Here is a 22,617-nt window from a genome sequence, read left to right as displayed (position 1 = left end):
AGAGCTATGCGGATCCCAAGCGCAGGAACGTGGAGTTCCAAGTGGGAGACTATGTTTTCCTTAGAGTCTCACCATGGAAAGGGGTGAGAAGGTTTGGGAAGAAAGACAAGCTGAGTCCTAGATATGTATGTCCATTTGAGATCCTGGAGAGGATTGGTCAGGTGGCTTACAGATTGGCTTTGCCTCCGGTGTTGTCGGCTGTGCATAATGTATTTCATGTTTCAGCTCTTCAGAGGTATGTATTTGATGTGAGCCATATTTTGAGCTATGAAGATCTGGAACTTGAGCCAGATCTCTCATTTGAGGAGGAGCCAGTTCAGATACTTGACAGAAAAGATAAAGTCCTCAGGAATAAGACGATACCTTTGGTTAAGGTATTGTGGAGGAACAACAAGGTCGAGGAAGCGACCTGGGAGCTGGAGTCAGTATCCTGAGCTGTTCAGGTAAATTTCGAGGACGAAATTTCTGTAAGGAAGGGATAGTTGTAATGGCCCGAATTCTCCGATGTGTTTTAATGGCGGGAATAGTAGGCCGGGAGGGCCATACTTGTTTAATTATGCCGTTAATTGATAGAATGCATGTATATGTGAATTATATTATAATATGATGTTAAATGCATGCACGTGGGTCCACATTTGATAACAGCGGTGTGATGGTAATTTGGCCCGTTGAGGGTATAATTGTATAATTGTATGCATGTCAATGATATGTTGTTGAGACCACATTATAATATGGGTTTGTTTGAGCTATTCGGCATGAGACGATCTTAGAATATTGATTAGCGGTCTGGTCATAACGGGTTTAAGTTCGGGGCTCGGGTTGAGTCTTGGGGTGATTATAATGATTAGAGCGTTACCAGGAATTAAAGGGTAACAGGATACGAATTATTGGTGTTTGGGGTTATTGAGAATAGCGGGAATTGGAGAGCGTTAATTATGATTAACGAGATAGGTTGGAAAGGACAAATATGCCCTTGGGAGACTTTAGAAATCCATTATTGACCTAGGGGTATAATGGTCTTTTTACCCCTAGGATAGATATAAACCCTTTGGCTGTGAAACAGAGGGAAAAACAGAGCAAGTTCTTGGAGCTTCCCGTACCTTCTCCTTCCTCCATTTTCTTTGTGATTTTTGGTGATCTTGTTGAGGATTCTAGCTTGGGAAGTAGACCTTGGGAGTTTGGGAGAGTGTTCCACCATTGAAGAGCATCACAACCTGAGTTTGAGGTAAGTTTCCAGCCATTAGTTTTCTGGTATACTCTGTTTTGGCTTTAGTTTTCAGCTTGTGATTTCTTTGTGGATAGTTGGAATTAATGGAAGTTTTGGTTGGGGTTTGACTTGGGTTTTGATAAGGGAGTGATATAGATCAAGTTTAGGGGTTGTTCTGTATGTTTGAGTGGTGTTTGAGCTTGGTTTGAAAGGTTGGTTCCAAGAGAAATCGCAAGGGAAGAAAAATAGGGATTTTGGCTGAACTGAAGGTTGGGCCGCGACATGGCCAGGGAGGGCCGCAGCCCTTGAAGAGTGCTGAGGGAGGCCGCCTCCGTTTGAGGGGCGGGCCGCGACATGGCCAAGGAGGGTCGCGGCCCTTAGTGGCTTTTTGGCCAGAAATGGCTTTTTGGCTTGGGGATGCTAGCCTTAGGCCTCGAGGTCGATCCTACTACCCTGTTTAGTAGTGTTCGATGTCTCGGAGGCTAGGTTTTGGTTTGGGAACCCTTTGTTATTCATTTTATTGATGGAATCCCATAATTGGTTATGACAAGGTAACCGCTAAGGGACCAAAAGATTGATCGTTCTCAAGGGTCGTTCTTATTATTATCTTTCGCTCGAACCGGAGGTAAGAAAACTGCACCCTGTGTAAATATGACATGCGTGATTGTTATTAAGGCATGCTGATTGGTAAATGTGGATATGGATTTCCTATTAAAAGCTAGCAAAGTGTTGTTTACTTTTATATGCACTGACTAGTCAGGGACACTGACCTAAAGAGTCAGAAATGGCATAGCGTCATGAACGCCAAGCAAAATGAAGATTAGATCTAATCGATATCAGCGTTGAATGGCTCTAACGCATTAACGCTGGACCGAACCTAAGGTCGATGAACTTATAAGCACTTGTCTAGTCTAAGACTAGTTACTAGAGCCAGGGCCTATGGCTCAGGTGACTGTTTGTCACATGGCTAGGGAACGCTGTTCTAGGGTTATGACTCTAAGGTCATGAGGAAGGTTATGTTGGTGACTAGTCACCATGCACCTATCTTGTTCGAACTAATAAAAGTTCACTTATTTATTAAGCCCCGGTGACCCTATCGTCATAAGGCTAAAGGGAGCTGGACCCAACTTAGTGACTTTTGCGACTGTCACCTATTTGTTTGGACTGATAGTCCTGAATGATTATTATGATCATTGTTGATATTATATCATGCTTTATTGTATTTTCTTGCTGGGCATTGGCTCATGGGTGCTATGTGGTGCAGGTAAAGGGAAAGAAAAGCTCACCCAGCCTTGAGTGGAGAGCTTAGGTGGTGATGTGTACATATGCGGCTGCTTGACCACCACGACCAAGGAGTTCTCAGAGGAACTAGGGGGTTTACCCTATTTTTTTGCTGCTTAGGTCGGCGGGTTTGAAATTTTGAAACTGTAATGACCATTTTGAGTTGTAAATAACTTGTAAATGTTTTTATGGGCTCATGAACAGCTTTATGTATTTAATAAAAGATATCCTTTCCTTTTATAGATTTTTCTACCTTAACCTGTTAATAACACTTAGAACACGTTTTTAACCAAAGGACTCAGGTAGCGGGTTAAATTTCCAATTCACCGTAACTGTTATGAGGTAACCAGGGCGTTACATTTACAACCCTGAAAAAGGGCAAAGGCATGACTCTAACATCTGTGTCCTACAAGTAGTGGAGGTACGGATTTGTACAGAGAGTGGAAGCATTACATGCATACCTCTGACTATGTACTAGGCCGACACCATAACCTTCTGCTCCACCACAACCTGTGCCACTACCCTGACAATGTACCTATGTACAATCTTGTCCCCTGGGACCACAATGTATGAGGAGCCATTAGAGCTCCAGTATAAATAGATCATCACCCCTCCAGAAAAGGGGTTGGTTTCCGTGTATGCTGAGGCAATTAAGCAATATACGATCTTACTCCATTGTGATTCTGCATATTTACTCTTTCAAGTTTTCTCCATCTTCTTCTAAGATATCTCTTGTAATACAGTCTCATTTTTCTAACCGTATATCGTTGACGAGATTTCACCATCAACAGTTTGGCGCCGTCTCTGGGAAGAACAAGCATCAAGCCAACGTTCTTTCATCACTTCTAAAAAAAAAAGGATGCCAAGGCATTCACAACGCTTGCGGAAACTACAAGACGTTGAGGTTCACCTGAACGGAGAATGAATGGGGGCTTCCAGAAAAGACCCACCTCCGCCTGGGCATGGAGATATGCCAGAGGAATGTCCTCCCCCACGGGAGGAGAAGGAAGCATCATCCCCGGCTTTCCAGCCTGACGGAGGTCACTCAGAACCGCCAGTGTACCCACATACTCGGTCCCCGGTGGCACCATGCTCAGGCTACCAAGACCTGGGTCCCTCGATGCATAGGCCAGGTAAGAGTCCCTGAGTACACTCGGTAAGTTCCAGCTCAAGGAATCGCTTCTACAAGGATGAGATTCGGGAGTTGCATGAAAAGACTCGAAAGCTGGAAACCACGATAGAGAACATGCAGGAGGTCGTAGAGCATACCCCTTCCTAAGCATAAAGAGAAGGAGCGTGAAAAAGGGGAAAATACTGTCCCTGCAGACTATGGGAGAGCCTGACTTTCAACCAGTAAAACTCCCCGGACAAAGTACAATGAGGGACCTAGTGTTATATTATTTCATATAATATAATATTAGATTAAATAATGTGAAAAAATGTGATTTGTCACACCTTGTAACATATTATTGAGAGTCACAAAATTAGACACATGTGTGTGCCTAAATGTGACATATTTTGGAGTTACAAAATCAGTTACAAATTTGTAACTCCTAAATATTACCCAATAATGTGTAAATTATATGATACACATTTGAGATTGGATTTCGTAAAGCCATATGAGAAATGGTTGATAGAGATGTGATTTTAACTCTCATATTGTGTATGGAAGTTACAAAATCAAGTGGGAATAAATTGGAACGTTTTGAAAAAAAACTAAAAAATTGGTTGCTGAAAATGACCAAGGGTCGCGGCGCTTGAAACAAGCGTTTCAAGCGTCGCGACCCTAGTGGTTGACAACTTCATACAATTTCAGTTTTTATCCAATTTTGAACGTTTCCAACAGCCAAGTAACTCCCAAATCTCTATTTTAATTCCATAAAACATCCAATTAATCATTGGTAACAGCCATGGGGGTTGGTGGAATTTGAAATTCAAAGGGTGTCTCAAAACTCTAAAAATAGGAGCCTAATGCTCACTTGTAAGACACACCATTTCTCAATCACAAAGCACTTGGCTGAAAAATACACCTTGAGGCTTGATTATTCTAGAGAGCTATTTCCTTAAGAGATCCCTTAGTGCTTAGAGAATAGGGGGAAATAAGCTTTTGGACAAAGGTTTTGAACCTTGTTCAAGTTGGTGATCCCCATTACTCTACACTTTGGTTGAGTGTGAGTTTGTGTTTTTCATTGATCTTTTCATTCAGTTGTTCTTCTTGTATTATTATTGTTTTGAGTTTGTAATCCTCTTCTTCTATTTCTATTTACATATTTATTGGTATCTCTTGTTTTAGAGTTTTAGTTCTAATAATTATCTCCTTTCTCTCTTTTCTACATTTACTTGTATTGCTGGTCATTGAGTTGTAAACCTATTAATCAATTATCTTGTCCATTGTATTTTTGCATAGAGTTGTATTTTGGTTTTTCCATATTTCCATTGAGCAATAATATATATTCTCTAACACCTAGGTCGACGAAATGCCCCCATGAATAAAGGCGGAGAGAAGACAATGGTCATAAGAACGAAGCAGAAGTCACCTCAAAAGAGCCACCCCCTGGCCTAAGAGAAGAGCTCCATGGGAAGAGGTCAGAAGTAAGAAACGCACCCCCCGTGACTCCCCCGAGGAACACAACCAAGGCAATAAATCAGCCTGACAACCCGCAAGACTCCTTATGCAAAAAGAGGAGGGACCTAGACATCAAAATGCAGCACCCTCAAGGCAAGATTATCACCGCACCTGGGGGGCACAGAGATGATAAAGAATTTGACCATGATTCACCCTTCACAAGGGAGATCTAGGCTGAGCAAATCCCTGCCAACCTCAACGAGCCTCGCATGACTCCATACGAGGGTACTACAGACCCAATGTATCACTTAGACTACTTCAATAACTTGATGAGTTTAAGAGGGGTCAACAGCAGAGAAAAATTTCATTTCTTTGTGGTTACACTTAAAGGTGTTGCATACAAGTGGTTCAAGAGGTTCAGGCCAGGAACAATCAAATCATGGCAGCAATTCTCTGGTGAATTTCTTCAGCGGCACCATGCGGTCTGTGATTATGCTATGCCGATTGCCAGCCTTGCTAACATAAAGCAAGGCGAAAATGAAAGTCTGAAGAACTATATCCATAGGTTCAATATGGAAGCAACAAAGGTGGGAAGTTTAACCAAAGAAAAGCTCAAGATGGCTATTACAGCCGGAGTTCGTCCAGGAAGCAAGTTATGGGGTAACATGCTCAAAAGAGAAGTTTCGAATTTAGATGATTTCTTCGAAAGAGCACAGAAGTACATATGTGTGGAAGAGGGCCATAAGAACTCGCATGTTAAAGAAAGCAAACCTTCCTCCAGCCACCCTACTACCAATACGTCTGAAGATTCCATGTAGAAGGGGATGCGTGCTAGAGGGGTCGTCGACCAAGTTTAAAATTGGATGAGGACCATCTAGCCATAAAAGTCTGACCCGAGGGGAGATCACCTCAAAAATCGTAAAAGGGTCTCAAAGTAGACGCTTGCAAAAAGGGTCTCGAAGTAGACGCTTGCCAAAAAGGGTCTCAAAGTAGACGCTTGCAAAAAGGGTCTCGAAGTAGACGCTTGCCAAAAAGGGTCTCAAAGAAGACGCTTGCAAAAATAGTACTATGCCTAATGCGAGAAAGACTCTTCTCGCAAGAAATAATAAGCACGCGCAAAATTACATAAAAGGATAGCAAGAACCCAAGGGGTCAACATATCCTTACAAGTAATCAAAGTGCACCAACGGACACGAATCACCCAGCAGTACCACCAGAGCATAGTGAGTGTAGCATTATTATAAGTCTACCAGGAAGCCTAAAGACTTCCTAATAGACTAGGGGGCAAGTGTGAATGCCAAAACTTGACCAGAGCCATAGTCAACACAAGAGAAAAATTGAGGCTTACCCTCATTAGCCTGGGGCAAACCAAGCAACCCAATATCTTCCCCCATGCGAGACCCATGTCTCATAGGAGGCCTTAGCGAAAATGCCCAGAAGGACCCGAGGGCCTCGCTATGCGAGGCTGCCCTTCACCCGTGCGGGACCTGCCAAGGCCACAAGGGCCTCATTATGCAAGGCTGCTCTTCACCCACGCGCGCCTGCTAAGGCCACAAGGGCCTCGCTATGCGAGGCTGCCCTTCACCCGTGCGCGCCTGCCAAGGCCACAAGGGCCTCGCTATGTGAGGCTTCCCTTCACCCACACGCGCCTGCCAAGGCCACAAGGGTCTCGCTATGCGAGGCTGCCCTCGCCCATGCGCCTCGCAACCCAGCTGGGCACCAATGCCTCGCACAGCGAGACACACCTCACCACACCCGTGCGAGTCTCACGAGGTACAACCATGCTAAGGAGCCTCGCGCCACCACCATCTCGTGGCCCTCATGCAACCCCATCGCGCCTTGTGAAACCCATCCCCGAGCCTCATGAATGCCCAGGTCACGCATGGGTACTCACTTAGGCACCAAGGGTCTCACCTTGTGAAACCCATCCCCGAGCTACGTGAATACCCGGGTCACGCATGGGTACTCACTTAGGCACCAAGGGTCTCGCCTTGTGAAACCCAACCCCAAGCCTCGTGAATGTCCAGGTCACGCATGGGTACTTACTTAGGCACCAAGGGTCTCGCCTTGTGAGACCCATCCCCAAGCCTCGTACATGCCTATTTCCAGGCCTCGTACCTGGAGGTAAGGCAGGGATAAAAGAAGTATGGATTGACATTTACTAAAATATAAAGAAATCTAGAGAAGATATTTGGGTAAGGGGGACCACTAGGAATGATATAAATGTACAAGCATGGGATTTACAACCCTAAAAAAGGGCAAAGGCATGACTCTGACATATGTGTCCTACAAGTAGTGGAGGTACAGATTTTTACAGAGAGTGGAAGCACTACATGCATACCTCTGACTATGTAGGCCGACACCATAACCTTCTGCTCCACCACGACCTGTGCCACTACCCTGACAATGTACCTATGTACAATCTTGTTCCCTGCAACCACAATGTATGAGGAGCCATTAGAGCTCCAGTATAAATAGATCACCACCCCTCCAGAAAAGGGGTTGGAAAATTCCTTGTATGTTGAGGCAATTAAGCAATATACGATCTTACTCCATTGTGGTTCTGCATATTTACTCTTTCAAGTTTTCTCCTTCCTCTTCTAAGATATCTCTTCCAATACAGTCTCAGTTTTCTAACCTTATATCGTTGATGAGATTTCATCGTCAACATTGACCTTGCGTAGACATTGAGTTTTCTTGGAGCCTGAGTTCATTTGAAGGATGGTGAGCCAAATTGTATGTATCAGTGTGAGCTTAACCAAGTGGCTCGAGCATGGTGTTATTTTTTGAGTGCCCGATTGATTTCCAACAATCATCTGTCTGATATCCTGATTGATCGGGTCAAGGTGACATATGCTATCTTAAAAGGGTATAATCTAAACATTGGGAGATATATTCGGGAGAGTATCAATCATATCATTCAGGGTACCACTACTGGCGGGTTGGGGCATGGAAATTTCATAACTGAATTGTGTGTTACGTATGGCGTACCTTAATACTTAACTAACATGAAGGTGCCCCCGCAAAAGCCAGTCGAGTTGGCCATGGTGAATCACCTCATCCCTCCGCATCTGTATGGCACCCCTCAAGTTCTGAGAGGAAGAGGTCACCACTGTCAGAGGACCGATGACGGTGAGGATGAGCCTGAAGCTTTAGGTGGTCACATTGATCCTTCTATGCAGTACACTCATGATTAGCTGAATTACCTTATTCAGCAAAACATGCATATGCAAAATTATATGGGGGAGCGGAGTGCTTATGATATGAACCATATTCAGCAGCTGAATAATTTGGTATCTTGGTGGTCTTTGGATGAAGAAGATGAGAATTATTTTGCACTACCACTGCGTTTCACTCCATATGATCAGCCACCGCCACTGAACCCCTTCTGAAGGGGTTGTCAGGTAAGTTTTTCTCTCTTGGGTTATAGTGTTCACATTGTGGACAATGTGAAATTAAGTTTGGGGGAGAGACTTATTTTTATCTTTCTGTTTATTTTAGTTTGTTTTAATTGTTTTTCAGTGTTGTCGTGTGTTGTTTGTTATGTTTGTGTGTTTAGAGTTAAGCCGATGATATGAATAAATGCCGCTGTTGTCACTTGTAAAATGGAAATTGTAAATGAACAGTCTGCTTGACTTGATTACACTTTGGATTACTTTGGATGTCTTTTGGAAATTTTTGTATATGTGCAAATTTTAATAATTGGATTGTGTCATACATGTTTTACTTTGGTTTGAGGTATGAATGGTTGAATATGATAGAACTTGCATGATCTTCCTTTTGAGACGAAATTCTTGACAATGCATGTGTTTGGAAAATGATTTAGGCAATTTATTTGGAACGTTTGGGCCTTTCAAGCTAACATTTATTGTGCTATCCCCAGTTGCCCCTTTGTGCCTAGCCTATTTATTATTGTTATAGCACTTTTATTAAGCCAAAACTTCTATCTATTGTTATTTACTTTCCCTTCTGTCTTAAAAATTATACCATAAGCTTAAAAGTAAGTTTGGGGGAGGGAATTGTAATTGAGTAAAAGTTTTTATATGAGTGTTAAACAATGTAAATTCTTGATTGAGAAAAGTATCTAAAATTTTTTTTAAAAAAAAAAAAAAAAGCATGTTGTGAAAATAAAAGTGTGTGCAGCATCACAATTTGATTTTTCTCTCTAAAAAAAAGTGAATGTGTTTACATTTGTGAAACTTTTCTCAATCATTGGAAGATGGGGAATTGGGGATGGTTGTAAAAGTTTAAGGTTTGATTGGTTTTAGTAAGCTTATGGCATAATGGAGCCTAAATGACTTTTCAACCACCTTTTACCGAAGCCAAAATGTTATAACCTTGAAAGTCCTTTTGATTCCAAAGCTTGAATTGTTGACATTAGTGGAGAAAGGTAAGTGTGCAAGCTTATTGAATATTGGTTTGTGGAGTGTTGGAAAGAGTAAGGCATGTATGATGTTGTCCAATTGTTGATTTGTAATTTGCAAGTATATTCTTATTTCCAAATAAGGCATTAGGATTAATTGTTAGAGTAATTGAGTTGAAATTCTGGTTGTTTAATGGTTGAAGTTTTACAGGTGATGGCAGCGTGCTATGAATAATAATGAAGGCTTAATTTGTCGTGTTGTGTTTGTTTTATTTTTGTGAGTTGTTTCCTGACTCGAGGGCGAGTAAGAAGCAAGTTTAGGGGAATTTGTTAGGCTAGTTTTAGCCTACTTTTTAAGTGTTTTGATCATTTTTTTTCTTCTTTGGTTTGCACGATTTTGGAGCGGATTTATGCTTGTTTTTCTTGATTTCAGGTTTATGCACAGTAATTGGGCAATTGGAGTGAAAAGTGGAGATTGAGTGCTAAACCAGAACTGAAAGCTTGTTAACCTGAATTTCAAATTAGGGCTGCAGTGCTATTGATGGCGTCGTGGCGCTGGTATCCATTACAGCCGTGGCGAGGTAAAAATTCCAGTTTGCGAGTCGAGTCCCAGGAGGAATTAGGGCCGCGACGCAGCCTTTGGAGCCACAGTGCTAAGGTGTATTACGGCCGCGGCGAGCCCCTTTACAGAAAGTTTGAAATTTCTCAATCGTGCTATAGCGCCGCGGCACTGCCATCCGTATGTGTCAGAATTTTTAAGGGTAATTTCGTCATTTTTAGGGGAGAAAGGAGGAGGTTTTCGTTTTTAATAGGGGAAATCGCAATTTGAAGGGATTCAGACTTCTCTAACCTTAGAAAAGAAGATTAGAGCAGGCATTGGCGGATCTTGACAATCCCAAAACTAGTTCTTCTCTTCTCTATTTATTTTTCTGCCTTTGATTATGTTTGTTTGTAATTCAGTTAAGAACATGTTAATGGAGATTATGAGCTAAACTCCAATTTAGGGATTTTAATGGAGATTGTCTGAAATTATCTATGGATTAATGCAATTTCGATATTTTTATTTCTTCTATTGATATGTGATTTATTCATATTTGCGCTCAATACATGTTTTAGATTGGCCATCTTTTACATGATTAATGATTCTAATATGAAATCTGAAAAGTGAATATTAGGAATGCTCTAATTGAATAAACATAAGTTTTGATGCAAAATGAAAGTATTTGTGTAGCTTTTGTGGCTTTAGATTATTGCTTAATGCTGATTGCTTGTGTAATTTATCTAAAAAATACAGTATTTTACCTTGCAATTTAGTACCTTTATGTCTTAATAGGAATATTGGTAATTTTATAATCTGCCATCACATTAGAAGAAGAAGGAAAATTATTTTGCATTATTGAAATAGATAATTTAAGCAATTGAAATTATTTTTCCCTAATTTTCATCTCTTGATTGAATATTGTTATTTGTCTAGTTTTATTTCCTTGCTTAATTAAATTAGTCTAAAAAAAAAATTATTTGCCAAATAGAACTATAGATTCAATTTAATTGGTAATTAGCTATAGTCCTTGTGGGAACGATCTCACTCACGTGAGTTATTACTTGGGAAACGATAGTATACTTGCGTGTTGAATTTTCGCAACAGTGGGCCGCGACCCTAAGCTTCCCATGCCGCGGCCCGCCCTCCTTCTTGACGCACATCTATTCTAGAGGGTCGCGCACACCAAGAACAGAGTCGCGGCCCAACTCCTTCGAACCCAGAAAAATCTCCATTTTCATCCACCAAATCTCAACCAAACTAACCCAAAATCATCCCAATAACATATTTTAATTATCACAGCAGTTCTAATATACTTCCAGCAGCAAAACCCATAGGAAAACTAGCCTAAAGACTCATCAAAATCACACTTCAATCCTTGAAACCCAAAATCTCATAAACCTCTAAAAACAGCCAGCAATTCACATAATTCAAGTGCTAAACCATAATTAAAAGCTTACCTTTTCTGAAGAACAAATCCACCTAGTAGTTGCAGAGCTAATCCCCAAGTTCCTAGCCTCAAATCAAGTTATTCCTAGCCCAAGACTCCTCCTTAGCTTCAATGGTTAGCTTGAGAGAAAATGTTTCTAGAAGAAGCAAGAGAGAGTAACCGGAGAGGGAGAGTCGGTTTAGGCAGCCTTCTAAACACTTCCTACCTTTTGTTTTATCTAACTTAAGCCTCTTAAGTTAATCCCAAGGCCCGAGGTACCAAAAACATCTCCGGGGGAAAAATGGTAAATTTCCCCAATATTCCCTCCTAGACTTTCTAACTTCAAATATATCTCCAATTATTTATTTTCATAACTCAATATCCCAAATAAATGTCTATTACCCAAAATACCCCTTGACTTGCCCCGAGTTGGGTATCGGGTCCCGTTGTGACTTTCTTGCTAACTTGCTCCCTAGGATCGCCTCGTGTTGTATGCTCAAATATATATCCACATAATAATGTGGTCTCAACAGTTTATCACAAATAATCACATTTATGCCCTAACGGGCCAAAATTACAATTATGCCCTTACAAGCTAAACAGGGCCCGCATGCTTATCTAATACTCATAAACATGCATCTCAAATATCCATATAATCATAGGATCATGCATATCACATAATCATGCATTTTACCAATAATTCACATAATTACCAATTGTGCCCTCTAGGCACACTAATCAAGGCACTTAAGCCTTATTAGTAATTTTAGGTCGTTACATATGGGCTCTTGAGATATAATTATATCTTTTTCATTTCCTCGTGAGCCTCGAAAATTATTTCATTCAACTCTTTTGTTTCATTAGGGGGTTGAATGCATATTACAAGTTCTTCAACTACTTCATTATCTTTTTCACTTTGAATTTGACTATTTGAATTGGGAATGAGTTGATTGGGATAAATTTGTTTTTTCGACTCTATAACAGTTGCAAGCTGCCCTACTATTATCTCAATTTTTGAGATTGACTAAGACTGTGCTTGTAAGATTTGGTAGGTTGATTGCATGAATTGTTGTAGGGTATCCTCTAAAGATGGGCTCGTTTCTTGTTGAATGAGATATGATAGGTCAGATTGGGCATGGCCTTGATTATGCATGCTGAATTCATGCCTTCAATTTATTGGAGACTGGGTATGACTCCATGAAAAAGTTGGATTACAGGCAGGGGTAAAAGGGATATCAAGGGATTCATGCAGATCATACATATCATTAGTTTCTCCATAATTTAAATTTGATTGCACATAATAGTTGTACTCAGAATTCCAACTATAATTAAAATGATTCATATAGTTAAAACTAAATGACAAACTAAAGATTTTTTTTAAATGACAATTAAGGTAAAAAGAAAAAGGAAATAAAATTAAGAGAATAAAAAAAAAAGTTAAGATATTAAAAAAAATTTAGGAGGCACAAGTGTCATCAACTAATAACAATATAATAAAATAAAAGTTAGGAGGCACAAATGCCATCAACTATCATAAAATAACAATAATAATAAAAATAATAATAACACAAAAGTTAGGAGGCACAAGTGCCGTCAACTAACAATGATGTAAAAGAAATAAAATTACAAAAAAATTAGGAGGCACAAGTGCCATCAACTAACAAAGATATACAAGAAATAAAATTACAACAAAATTAGAAAGCACAAGTGCTATCAACTATAAAAATTAAAAAGATAGGTAAGAGGCAAGAGTGTCGTCAACTATAAAAACAATAAATATAAATATATAAGTAAGTTTTTATATGGGTGGTAGAACCGTCCCAAATTTTCTTTTTATCTTTTTTTTTTTAGTAAATATATATTTTTTATATTTTTGTATATATATATATATAGTTTTTTCTAAGCAAAAATTAAAATAACTAGTAGAAGAATTCACTAATCTTGAGATAAATTTCATTTATTTTCTTACAACTCCCCGGCAATGACGCCAAAAACTTGATGGACCCAAAACGGGTATGTTTTAAATATTTGTAACTCGCAAGCACATGAATCGTATATGAAATATAGTGTTCGTGTAAGCACGAGGTCGAACCCAAATGAGTTGTCTAAAATAAAAAAGAAAATTATTTTAAATCAAAATTAATAAATTCTAACCTAGGTCCAAAGATTGATGAGATTTTTGTATAATGAAAATAAAATAAAAGATAATAATAAAGAAATTAAAAACAATATATAAAAATAAATTACTAGTAGAAATCAAGATGGTAAAATAAGATTATTAAGGTATTAGAATCCATAAAATATAAGTTCAATAATATTTATAAGTACATTGATTCCCAAGTTTCATTAATAGTAAAAATTAATCGACTATCACTTATTCAAATTAGATATTCTATTTAAGCACAAATTATCATGGAATTTTAGGATTTATCTTCACTTTTAAATTATAATTTCAAAGCATTTAATTTAAATCAATCTAATGAAATAACAAATAAATCAATGAATACTATTTATAAGGCAAAACATAATATTTTTGTTCAAAATTTGATGTGCACAATTTAATGGCACATCTTAATCAAAGAATATTATGATTTTGCACTAATGAAGAACAAAGTGTAAATATATTCTAACAATAAAAAATACAAGATATTTAAGATGAAAGAAAATATTTGAAGAAGAAAATCCATAAACTTTATTGCACAAAATAGGAAATCAAAACACAACATAAATACTATCTAGTTACATATTTTTTCATCATCACATTAATAATCTTAAAAAAGATTAGAAACTCATAACTAGAATAGCAAATACAAAATAAAAATGACAAACATAAATAGGAAAATTTGGAGGAGGAACCCCCAAAATTTTCTTTTAAAAACTCATAGAAAAAATGACCAAAAAGAAGAAAAAGATGAAGAGAATGGAGTGATCTTCCAAGTGTAGAAATTTTGTAGTGTAACCCCTTCTAAAATAAGCATACCCAAATGGTCTTGAAGATTCCCTATTTAAATTGATTAAATTAATTAAATTAATAATAGTATCGCAAATAGGGGTAAATTTTAGGGTGTAATGATGATTTTGGGACAAAATTTATGGAAAAGTTTGGGTAAAAATATGGCACTTTTAGACAAAGTGACAAGGGGGCCATTTATGGGCCCAATGAAGGGGCAAGGGAGCATGGTGGCTGCTGGCAGGTGGCTGAAGGTTGGGCCAAAGGGTACAGGCGTGTGGGCCGAGCAGCAGGCGGGCTGGGCCGTGGCTTCGGGCTTGGCTGGAGGGGTAGAAGGCTGGGTTGGTGGCTACTGCTTAGAGCGTAGGCCTGGAGCAGTAGGGAGCAGGCGGGGGCCCAGGCATGGCTGGTGCAAGGGGGCGTGGGCCTGGCTGGGAGGCTTCGGGCCTGGTTGCAGCAAGGAGGCGTGGGCCTGGCTGGTAGCTGAGGGAGGTGCAGCCCAGTGCTGCCCAGTGCTGCCGATGCCATTTTCCTTTGCTTTTCTCTCAAAAATGCCACTTCTTTCTTACTTTTCAAAGCCAAAAAAATTACAACATACTCCCTACAAAATAAACATAAATTAAATCATAATCAAATATTTTCCATTATAAAATAAATCATATTAATTCATTGAAAATTTTAATTAAAACTTAATTTAATTTAACATTAAAGATCAACAAAAGTGCATTTTTTTTTACTTCTAACTAAACTTAATAATTCAATTAATTAAACTACAACATTTAACAATAATATAACTATAAAAATACACAAAAATCTATCAAATTAAAATAAACCTAAAAAATTCAAAATTACTTAAAAACTTAATAAAATAATCAAAAACTTAAGAACTTAACATTAATTAGCTTATAAATAGTGGTAAAATAAGTTAATTTTTTAGAGTTATCATGGTATCAGAGCGGGAAGGATTAGTCTTTCCCTGAGATCCTTCAGTGTTCCCGCTGCTCATCCATGTTGTCTTCTCTGACAATGGCTGCTTTGCTCTTCTAGTGTCTCAGTTCTTTTCGACACCGTCTGAGTTTCTCTTTTGTTCCGACGACTCATTCTCTTCATCTCAGCAATTCATCAAACGTTTTCTCTCTTGGATTTGCTTCAATGGTGAACTTTTTTCTTGTTTTTCATTGTGGTTTTTCTTGATTCTTTACACCTTCACAAACATGTCTTCCCCACCTTCTACAGAGGATAGTTCAAATCCTTTGACCATTGTCTCTCAAGGAGTCGATGTCCAACCTTCTCAAGGCACGACATCCGCTTTGATTTCAAGAATAGCAATGGAGGATCCTTTAGACCCTTACTATTTACATCACGCGGAAAATCCAGGCAACATCCTTGTCTCTCAGTTACTCACAGGACAAGACAACTACACAGCTTGGAGTAGAGCCATGAAACTAGCTATTTCTGTCAAAAACAAAGTTGAATTCATAGACTGTACTATCCCTAAACCTCTTCCCTTTGATAATGCTATGTACAATGCCCGGATCAGAAACAACAACATTGTCATCTCATGGATTCTCAATTCTGTTTCCAAAAAAATCTCAGCAAGCATCATATATGATGAATCTGCCTCAGAAATATGGAATGATCTTAAAACTCGTTTTCAACGAATGAATGGACCACACATCTTCAATCTTTGACGCACCTTGATGAATCTTAAACAATATCTTCAATCTATCAGCAGCTATTACACGAAGTTAAAATCTTTATGGGAGGAACTTTCACAATATCAACCTTCTTACACTTGTAACAAGTGCACATGTGGCGGAGTGAAATCTCTTCAAGATCATTACAATGTCGAATATACCATGTCTTTTCTAATGGAACTTAAGGAATCTTACTCCCAAGTTAGAAGAAATATTCTCCTAATGGATCCATTGCCATCTATGAGCAATGTCTTTAATCTTGTTACGCAGGAAGAAAATCAAAGGGAAGAAGGAACTCAATCATCTCAATCGGACTCCACCAACACTCCTTCTATGGCCTTCGCTTTTTCTGGATCGAAAAATACTCCTAATTCTTCTAAGTCAGGTTCAGGTCAATACATGCAATATCCTTCAAGGAAGAACAGACCATTTTTTTCTCATTGTAACATTCATGGACACACCATTGAAAAATGTTACAAAATTCATGGTTATCCTCCGGGTTACAACAAACCACAGCAAACTCCTCCTGCTGCTGCATATCAGCTCCAATCAAGTGATGATTCCACTCCTAACAGTTGTGGTGATAACAACAGTTTTTTACCATAATTGAATGAATGCCACTCAATACCAACAACTCCTCAATATTTTTGCCAATCAACAAAATGGTAAAGCTCATCCCAACATCAATAATGTTGGAGAAACTTCACGTACTATCTTATCTGCTACTCATCCTCTCAATTTTAAGAATGAAATTTGGATTTTTGATTCTGGAGCTACAAGACACATCTGTTCAAATATTTCCTTCTTCATATCTATTGTGAATATTCCTACTGTCCATCTTATTCTACTTGACAATTCTATTCTACAAGTTAATCAATGTGGCACAATCTTGCTGACCGATAACATTACCTTAACTAAAGTTCTATATGTTCCCACATTTCGATATAATATTATATATGTCAGTGAACGTATCTAGCCAACATATGAGTGTCCATTTCTATGCTGACCATTTTTGTATCCAGGAACTGAGCATAATGAGGATGGTTGGCAAGGGTAGATTGCAGAATGACTTGTACATCTTTGAACAACCTTATACATCAGCTTGTATCAACTTTGTTAGTACAAATGTTTGGCATAATAGACTTGGTCATTTGTCCTCCAAACGTCTAGCTTTACTTAGTGACACTTTGAATTGTAAAGTTTTTTTATCTTCATTTGAACTCTACTTGTTATGTTTGTCCTAAAGCTAAACAAAGGAAACTTTCCTTTTCTAATAATAATTATTTTTCTGAGAATCTCTTTGATCTCGTTCATTGTGACAATTGGGGACCACATCATGTTGCTTCACATTCCAATCATAGATATTTTCTTACCCTTGTTGATGATAAGTCTCGTTTTACTTGGATTTATCTTTTACAACATAAATCTGATGTTATAAGCATTGTACCACAATTTATTTCTATGATTGAAACACAATTCCATGTCACTATTAAATGCTTTAGGTCCGATAATGCGCCTGAATTAATATTCAAGGAATTATTTGCCTTGAAAGGTATCTTACACCAGTTCACTTGTGTGGACACACCACAGCAAAACGCAGTGGCTGAAAGGAAGCACCAACATCTTCTAAATGTTGCTTGTGCTCTTCATTTTCAAGCACACACACACACACCTATTAAATTTTGGACTATTTGCATTTTGACTGCTACTTATATTATTAATCAGATTCCTACTACTATTCTTCATAACAAATGTCCTTTTGAAATCCTTTTTAATCACAAACCAGATTATAATGTTTTCAAATCCTTTGGCTGTCTTGTTTTTGCTTCAACCCTTCCAAGTCATAGAACAAAATTCGAACCTAGAGCTAGGACTTGTATCTTTCTTGGATATCCTCCAGGGATAAAAGGATATCGTTGATATGATATAAACACCAAACAGTTCTTCATATCTCTTAATGTTGTGTTTCATGAAACGATTTTCCCTTTTACTTCTTTAAATAATGCTACTGTTTGTATTGACCCTTTTCCTCAACATGTATTGCCCTCTTCTACTGTGACTAACACTAACATCATGGGTTTTCATCCTAGTTCTACTACTAATCATGAATCTGAGTTGCAGCAAGATGGCAATAATGTAGCTTTGGATTCTACTGAAGACATTCATGTTGACAACATGAATGACTTGAAAATTCAAATTTGCATTCTGCAAACAATCCAAGTCCTACTGCTCCTGTTTTGCGAAGATCTTCACGGCCACATAAGCCACCTGCATACTTGCAAGACTTTTAGTGTCATCACTCAATTCACAAGCCTTCTTCTAATCTATATCCTATTAACAACTATATTTCTTAATCTAAATTATCTAACAGCCATAAGAATTTTATTCTTGCAGTTTCTACTCAGAATGAGCCTTCTTCGTACAAGGATGCAATTCTGAACAATAATTGGATTCAGGCTATGAACCTTGAACTCAAGGCTCTTCAAGAGAATAAAACATGGACTATTGTTCCCTTACCATCTAACATACAACCAATTGGATGTCACTGGGTTTGCAAAGTTAAATACCACAATGATGGTACTATAGAACGATACAAAGCTCGTTTAGTAGCTCAAGCCTACACTCAACAAGAGGGACTCGATTATTTTGATACATTTTCTCCCATAGCCAAGATGGTTACTTTAAAGTTACTTTTAGCAGTTTCAACTATTAAACATTGGACCACCATTCAACTAGACATTAACAATGCCTTTTTGAATGGTGATCTAAATGAAGATATATATATATATATGAAAATACCCCCTGACCTACTGACTGATTCTTCTTCCTCCTCAGGTACTCCTCTAGCGTGTAAACTTCACAAGTCTATCTATGGCCTTAAGCAATCATCTCGTCGATGGTATACAAAGCTTTCAGATGCTCTTCTATAAGCGGGATTTGTTCAATCTAGAGCTGATTACACACTCTTTACCCGGGGTACATGAGACACTTTCATTGCCCTTTTAGTATATGTTGAAGACATCATTTTAACAGGGCCTTCTCCAAGTTGCATCCAACAGGTTCAAGATTATCTACATTCAAAGTTTAAACTCAAGACCTTAGGAGCTTTGAAGTATTTTCTAGGATTTGAAATTGCTAGATCATCGGCTGGTTTATATATTTCTCGAAGACAATATGCTCTCCAACTTCTTGATGATACATGATATTTGGCTAGTAAACCGGTTTCAACACCTATGAATCCTAGGCTCAAACTCGATGATTCTTCAGGTACACTATTGGATGATCCTTCTCAGTATAGACGCCTCATTGGACATTTGTTATACCTCACTCTGTCAAGACCTAACATCACTTTCTCAGTCCATACCTTAAGTCAATTCATGGCTGCTCCGAGAGCCCCTCATCTCCAAGCAGTCCACCATTTACTTAGGTATCTGAAAGGAAGGCCAGGACAAGGTTTGCTTTACTCCACCACTTCATCTCTTCAGTTACGAGCCTGCTCAGATTCATACTGGGCTTCTTGTCCCACTACTCGAAGATCGACTACTGGTTTCTATGTTTTTCTTGGAGATTGCTTAATCTCATGGAAAACTAAGAAATAGCCAACCATCTCCAGAAGTTCACCTGAAGTTGAATACCGTGCTTTAGCTGCCACAGCCAGTGAAGTCACCTGGATTCAATACTTGTTGAATGACTTGCATATACAACAATATTCTCCAACCTTTATATATTGTGACAACAGTTCTTCTGTGCATATTGCGAACAATCCTACCTTCCATGAACATACCAAGCACATAGAATTGGATTGTCATTTCATTAGAGACAAAATATGAGATTCTTCTATTCGGCTTATTTCAGTAGCTAGTCATCATCAACTAGCTGATACGTTCACTAAACCGCTGCCTTCTTCTGCACTTCACGTACATATCTCCAAGATGGTTGTTCATGACATACACAGTCCATCTTGAAGGGAGCCTATTAAGTTTTAGTGATTTATCTTGTTCTCTCTTTTCATTTGTATTCTTTAGTTATAGTTGGTTGTAGTTATGTTTTCCTTTATGATTATTTTGTTATTTTCTTGATTTGTTTTTAGCCTTTGTTTTGTTAGTTAGATTCTTGCTTTCCTGAGCTTTATATAAGCTCTCTTTCTTGTACCAAGTTTGTAAGTTTTTCTCAATTATATTCAGACCCAAAGTAATGTAATTCATCTCCAAAATCATGTTAATATGAAACTAGAAAACGACGCTTAGTGCAATTTTTTGTAATGATTAAAAAATATATATTTTTAAATATTTTTTGGGAGATTGTGTGTAAGTGATTCATTTTCACCCTACCTGTACAACATGCTCCTTGTGTGCATACGTAAAGACGTCTAGTAACTGTAATTATCATTTTTTTTTCTTTTTAACTTTTGATTTATATGAAACTAGAAAACGACATTTAGTGCAGTTTTTTGTAATGATTAAAAAATATATATTTTTAAATATTTTTTGGGAGATTGTGTGTAAGTGATTCATTTTCACCCTACCTGTACAACATGCTCCTTGTGTGCATACGTAAAGACGTCTAGTAACTGTAATTATTTTTCTTTTTTCTTTTTAACTTTTGATTTATATGAAACTAGAAAACGACATTTAGTGCAGTTTTTTGTAATGATTAAAAAATATATATTTTTAAATATTTTTTGGGAGATTGTGTGTAAGTGATTCATTTTCACCCCACCTGTACAACATGTTCCTTATGTGCATACGTAAAGAAGTCTTAACCGTAAAAAAAATTCATGATAATGTTCATTATATAACGAGCATCTTGCAGGTTTTCGAGAAATTCACAATAATTAAAGTGCCAAAAATAAAATTCAAATTACTTGTTGTACATGTGATTTTATTTAATATTAATATTATTTTATACGTTTTGCGTTGTTTTTTTGTTTATTATATAAAAATCTTAAGATTTTTATATTTTTAGGGTAGAAAATTTATAAATCATTACCTTTTGTACAATCATTCATTTTTTAAATAAATATTTTTATTAATTTAATTAATAATGCTCTTAATCAAATTAATATCACGTGTATACATGTTGATATTTTTAATTGTTAAGATATTTTTGTTTTAAATTTGAAATATCAAAACAATAAATCTTGAAGATAAACGTCAATTTATATATGATTTATTTATTATTAAAAAATTAGTTATTTCTAAATATTTGATTTAAATATAAATAAAAATATTTTTATTTTAAATTTGAAATGTCAAAACAATAAAAAGATAAATACAAATGGAAAATTTTCAAATAAATGTCAATTATATATGATTATTTATTATTATAATTATTAAAAAAAATAGTTATTTATAAATAAATTTAGATATTTTAAAATTTGAATGTGAAATATGAAATATGAAACAATAAAAAGATTATCATGAATTGAAAATCTTCAAGATAAATGTGAATTTATATATGGTTGATTTATTATAATAATTATTACAAAATTAGTTACGGAATAGGCATTGCCGTTACTGATGATTTTAGATATTTTATTTTCAATTATTTTATAATTATAAATTAAATAGAATAATATAACAAATGTAGACAAATTAGAAATAGATTAGAGAGTTTGACTTGAATTCTCCTTTTATTTTAAAAAAAAAAACGTGTGACATTTTCTAATTTTGACATTGTCATTTAAAATATATATGATGACGAACTTTATAGGTATTATTTATATTTTTGCCAAATAAAATTGCTGAATGGGCTTATCACATTATTTTCAAGACAATGGCAGTATCCCAAATTTTTGGATTTGCTAATATTTGAGCTTAAGAACAAATGAAACTTGAGTAGCTTAATTCTATAAAGCCAAGTTTTAAGAATTTTTTTTGCTTCCTATTATTAAGTTCTTTTATGCATAGAGATCATTTACTTCATTTAGATTTGATGAATTTGATTTCTGGACATGATTATTGTTTACCTTGTATGGTAACTTCCTAAATGTGCGAATATGTTATTCATCAGTGGCATTATTCATACTTGTTAGTTTTAGAAGTTGGCAGATGTGATAAGTTATTATATATTATTGCTACTAAAAGATATTACAATACATATACATATATTAAATTTTCTATGTAGCAGCATATTTTGATGAGATGGTAAATTTAGATTTTTTTTCATTCTATTTACTCGTATCTCTTTCGAAAAAAAAAGGAAGGATTATTGAGAGAGAGTATAGGCTTTTGTATCATAATTATAAGATTCAATTCAAATTGTACCAAAACTTCACATATAACAATAATAATAATATATTTAATAATATTCATCGAGAATAATATTTAAAAAATATATCTTTAATTTTAAAAAAAGTTTACAAAAATAGATATGAACATATTATTATAAATAAAAAATTAATATCTTATTTAAAATAATAATAATAAATTAATTAACCAAAAATAAGATGATTATATCAATTTTATTATTTTTTCTATTTTTTATTCAATTTAAATAATAATAGTAATTAAATAAAATATAAATATACTAAAACTCGCAATAGCTTCCACACCATTTGAGATGGTGGAAAATCTTTCGATTAATG

The 22,617-nt window shown here is 36.7% G+C and overlaps 1 protein-coding gene across 1 annotated transcript; it reads left to right on the top strand.

The window, feature by feature from the left end:
• The first annotated feature begins 16,641 nt into the window (after positions 1–16,641).
• LOC133791639 (uncharacterized) lies at positions 16,642–18,961 on the top strand. Its single transcript, XM_062229558.1, has 4 exons — positions 16,642–16,950; positions 17,054–17,146; positions 17,973–18,265; positions 18,403–18,961. Exons 1-4 carry the CDS (start codon positions 16,642–16,644, stop codon positions 18,959–18,961), a joined length of 1,254 nt encoding a protein of 417 aa, XP_062085542.1.
• The last annotated feature ends 3,656 nt before the right edge of the window (positions 18,962–22,617 follow it).

This window comes from Humulus lupulus, chromosome 7, assembly GCF_963169125.1.
Source record: "Humulus lupulus chromosome 7, drHumLupu1.1, whole genome shotgun sequence".
Taxonomy (NCBI): domain Eukaryota; kingdom Viridiplantae; phylum Streptophyta; class Magnoliopsida; order Rosales; family Cannabaceae; genus Humulus; species Humulus lupulus.
This window is presented reverse-complemented; position numbering and strand designations above follow the sequence as displayed.

Excerpts from the sequence above, each read along its gene's own strand:
- LOC133791639 (XM_062229558.1), top strand. The coding sequence starts at position 16,642 with ATGAATGCCACTCAATACCAACAACTCCTCAATATTTTTGCCAATCAA. Across the intron at positions 17,147-17,972 it reads CATCAGCTTGTATCAACTTT|TTCTTCATATCTCTTAATGT; the intron begins GTTAGTACAAAT and ends AACACCAAACAG. Across the intron at positions 18,266-18,402 it reads ATCCAAGTCCTACTGCTCCT|CCATAAGAATTTTATTCTTG; the intron begins GTTTTGCGAAGA and ends ATTATCTAACAG.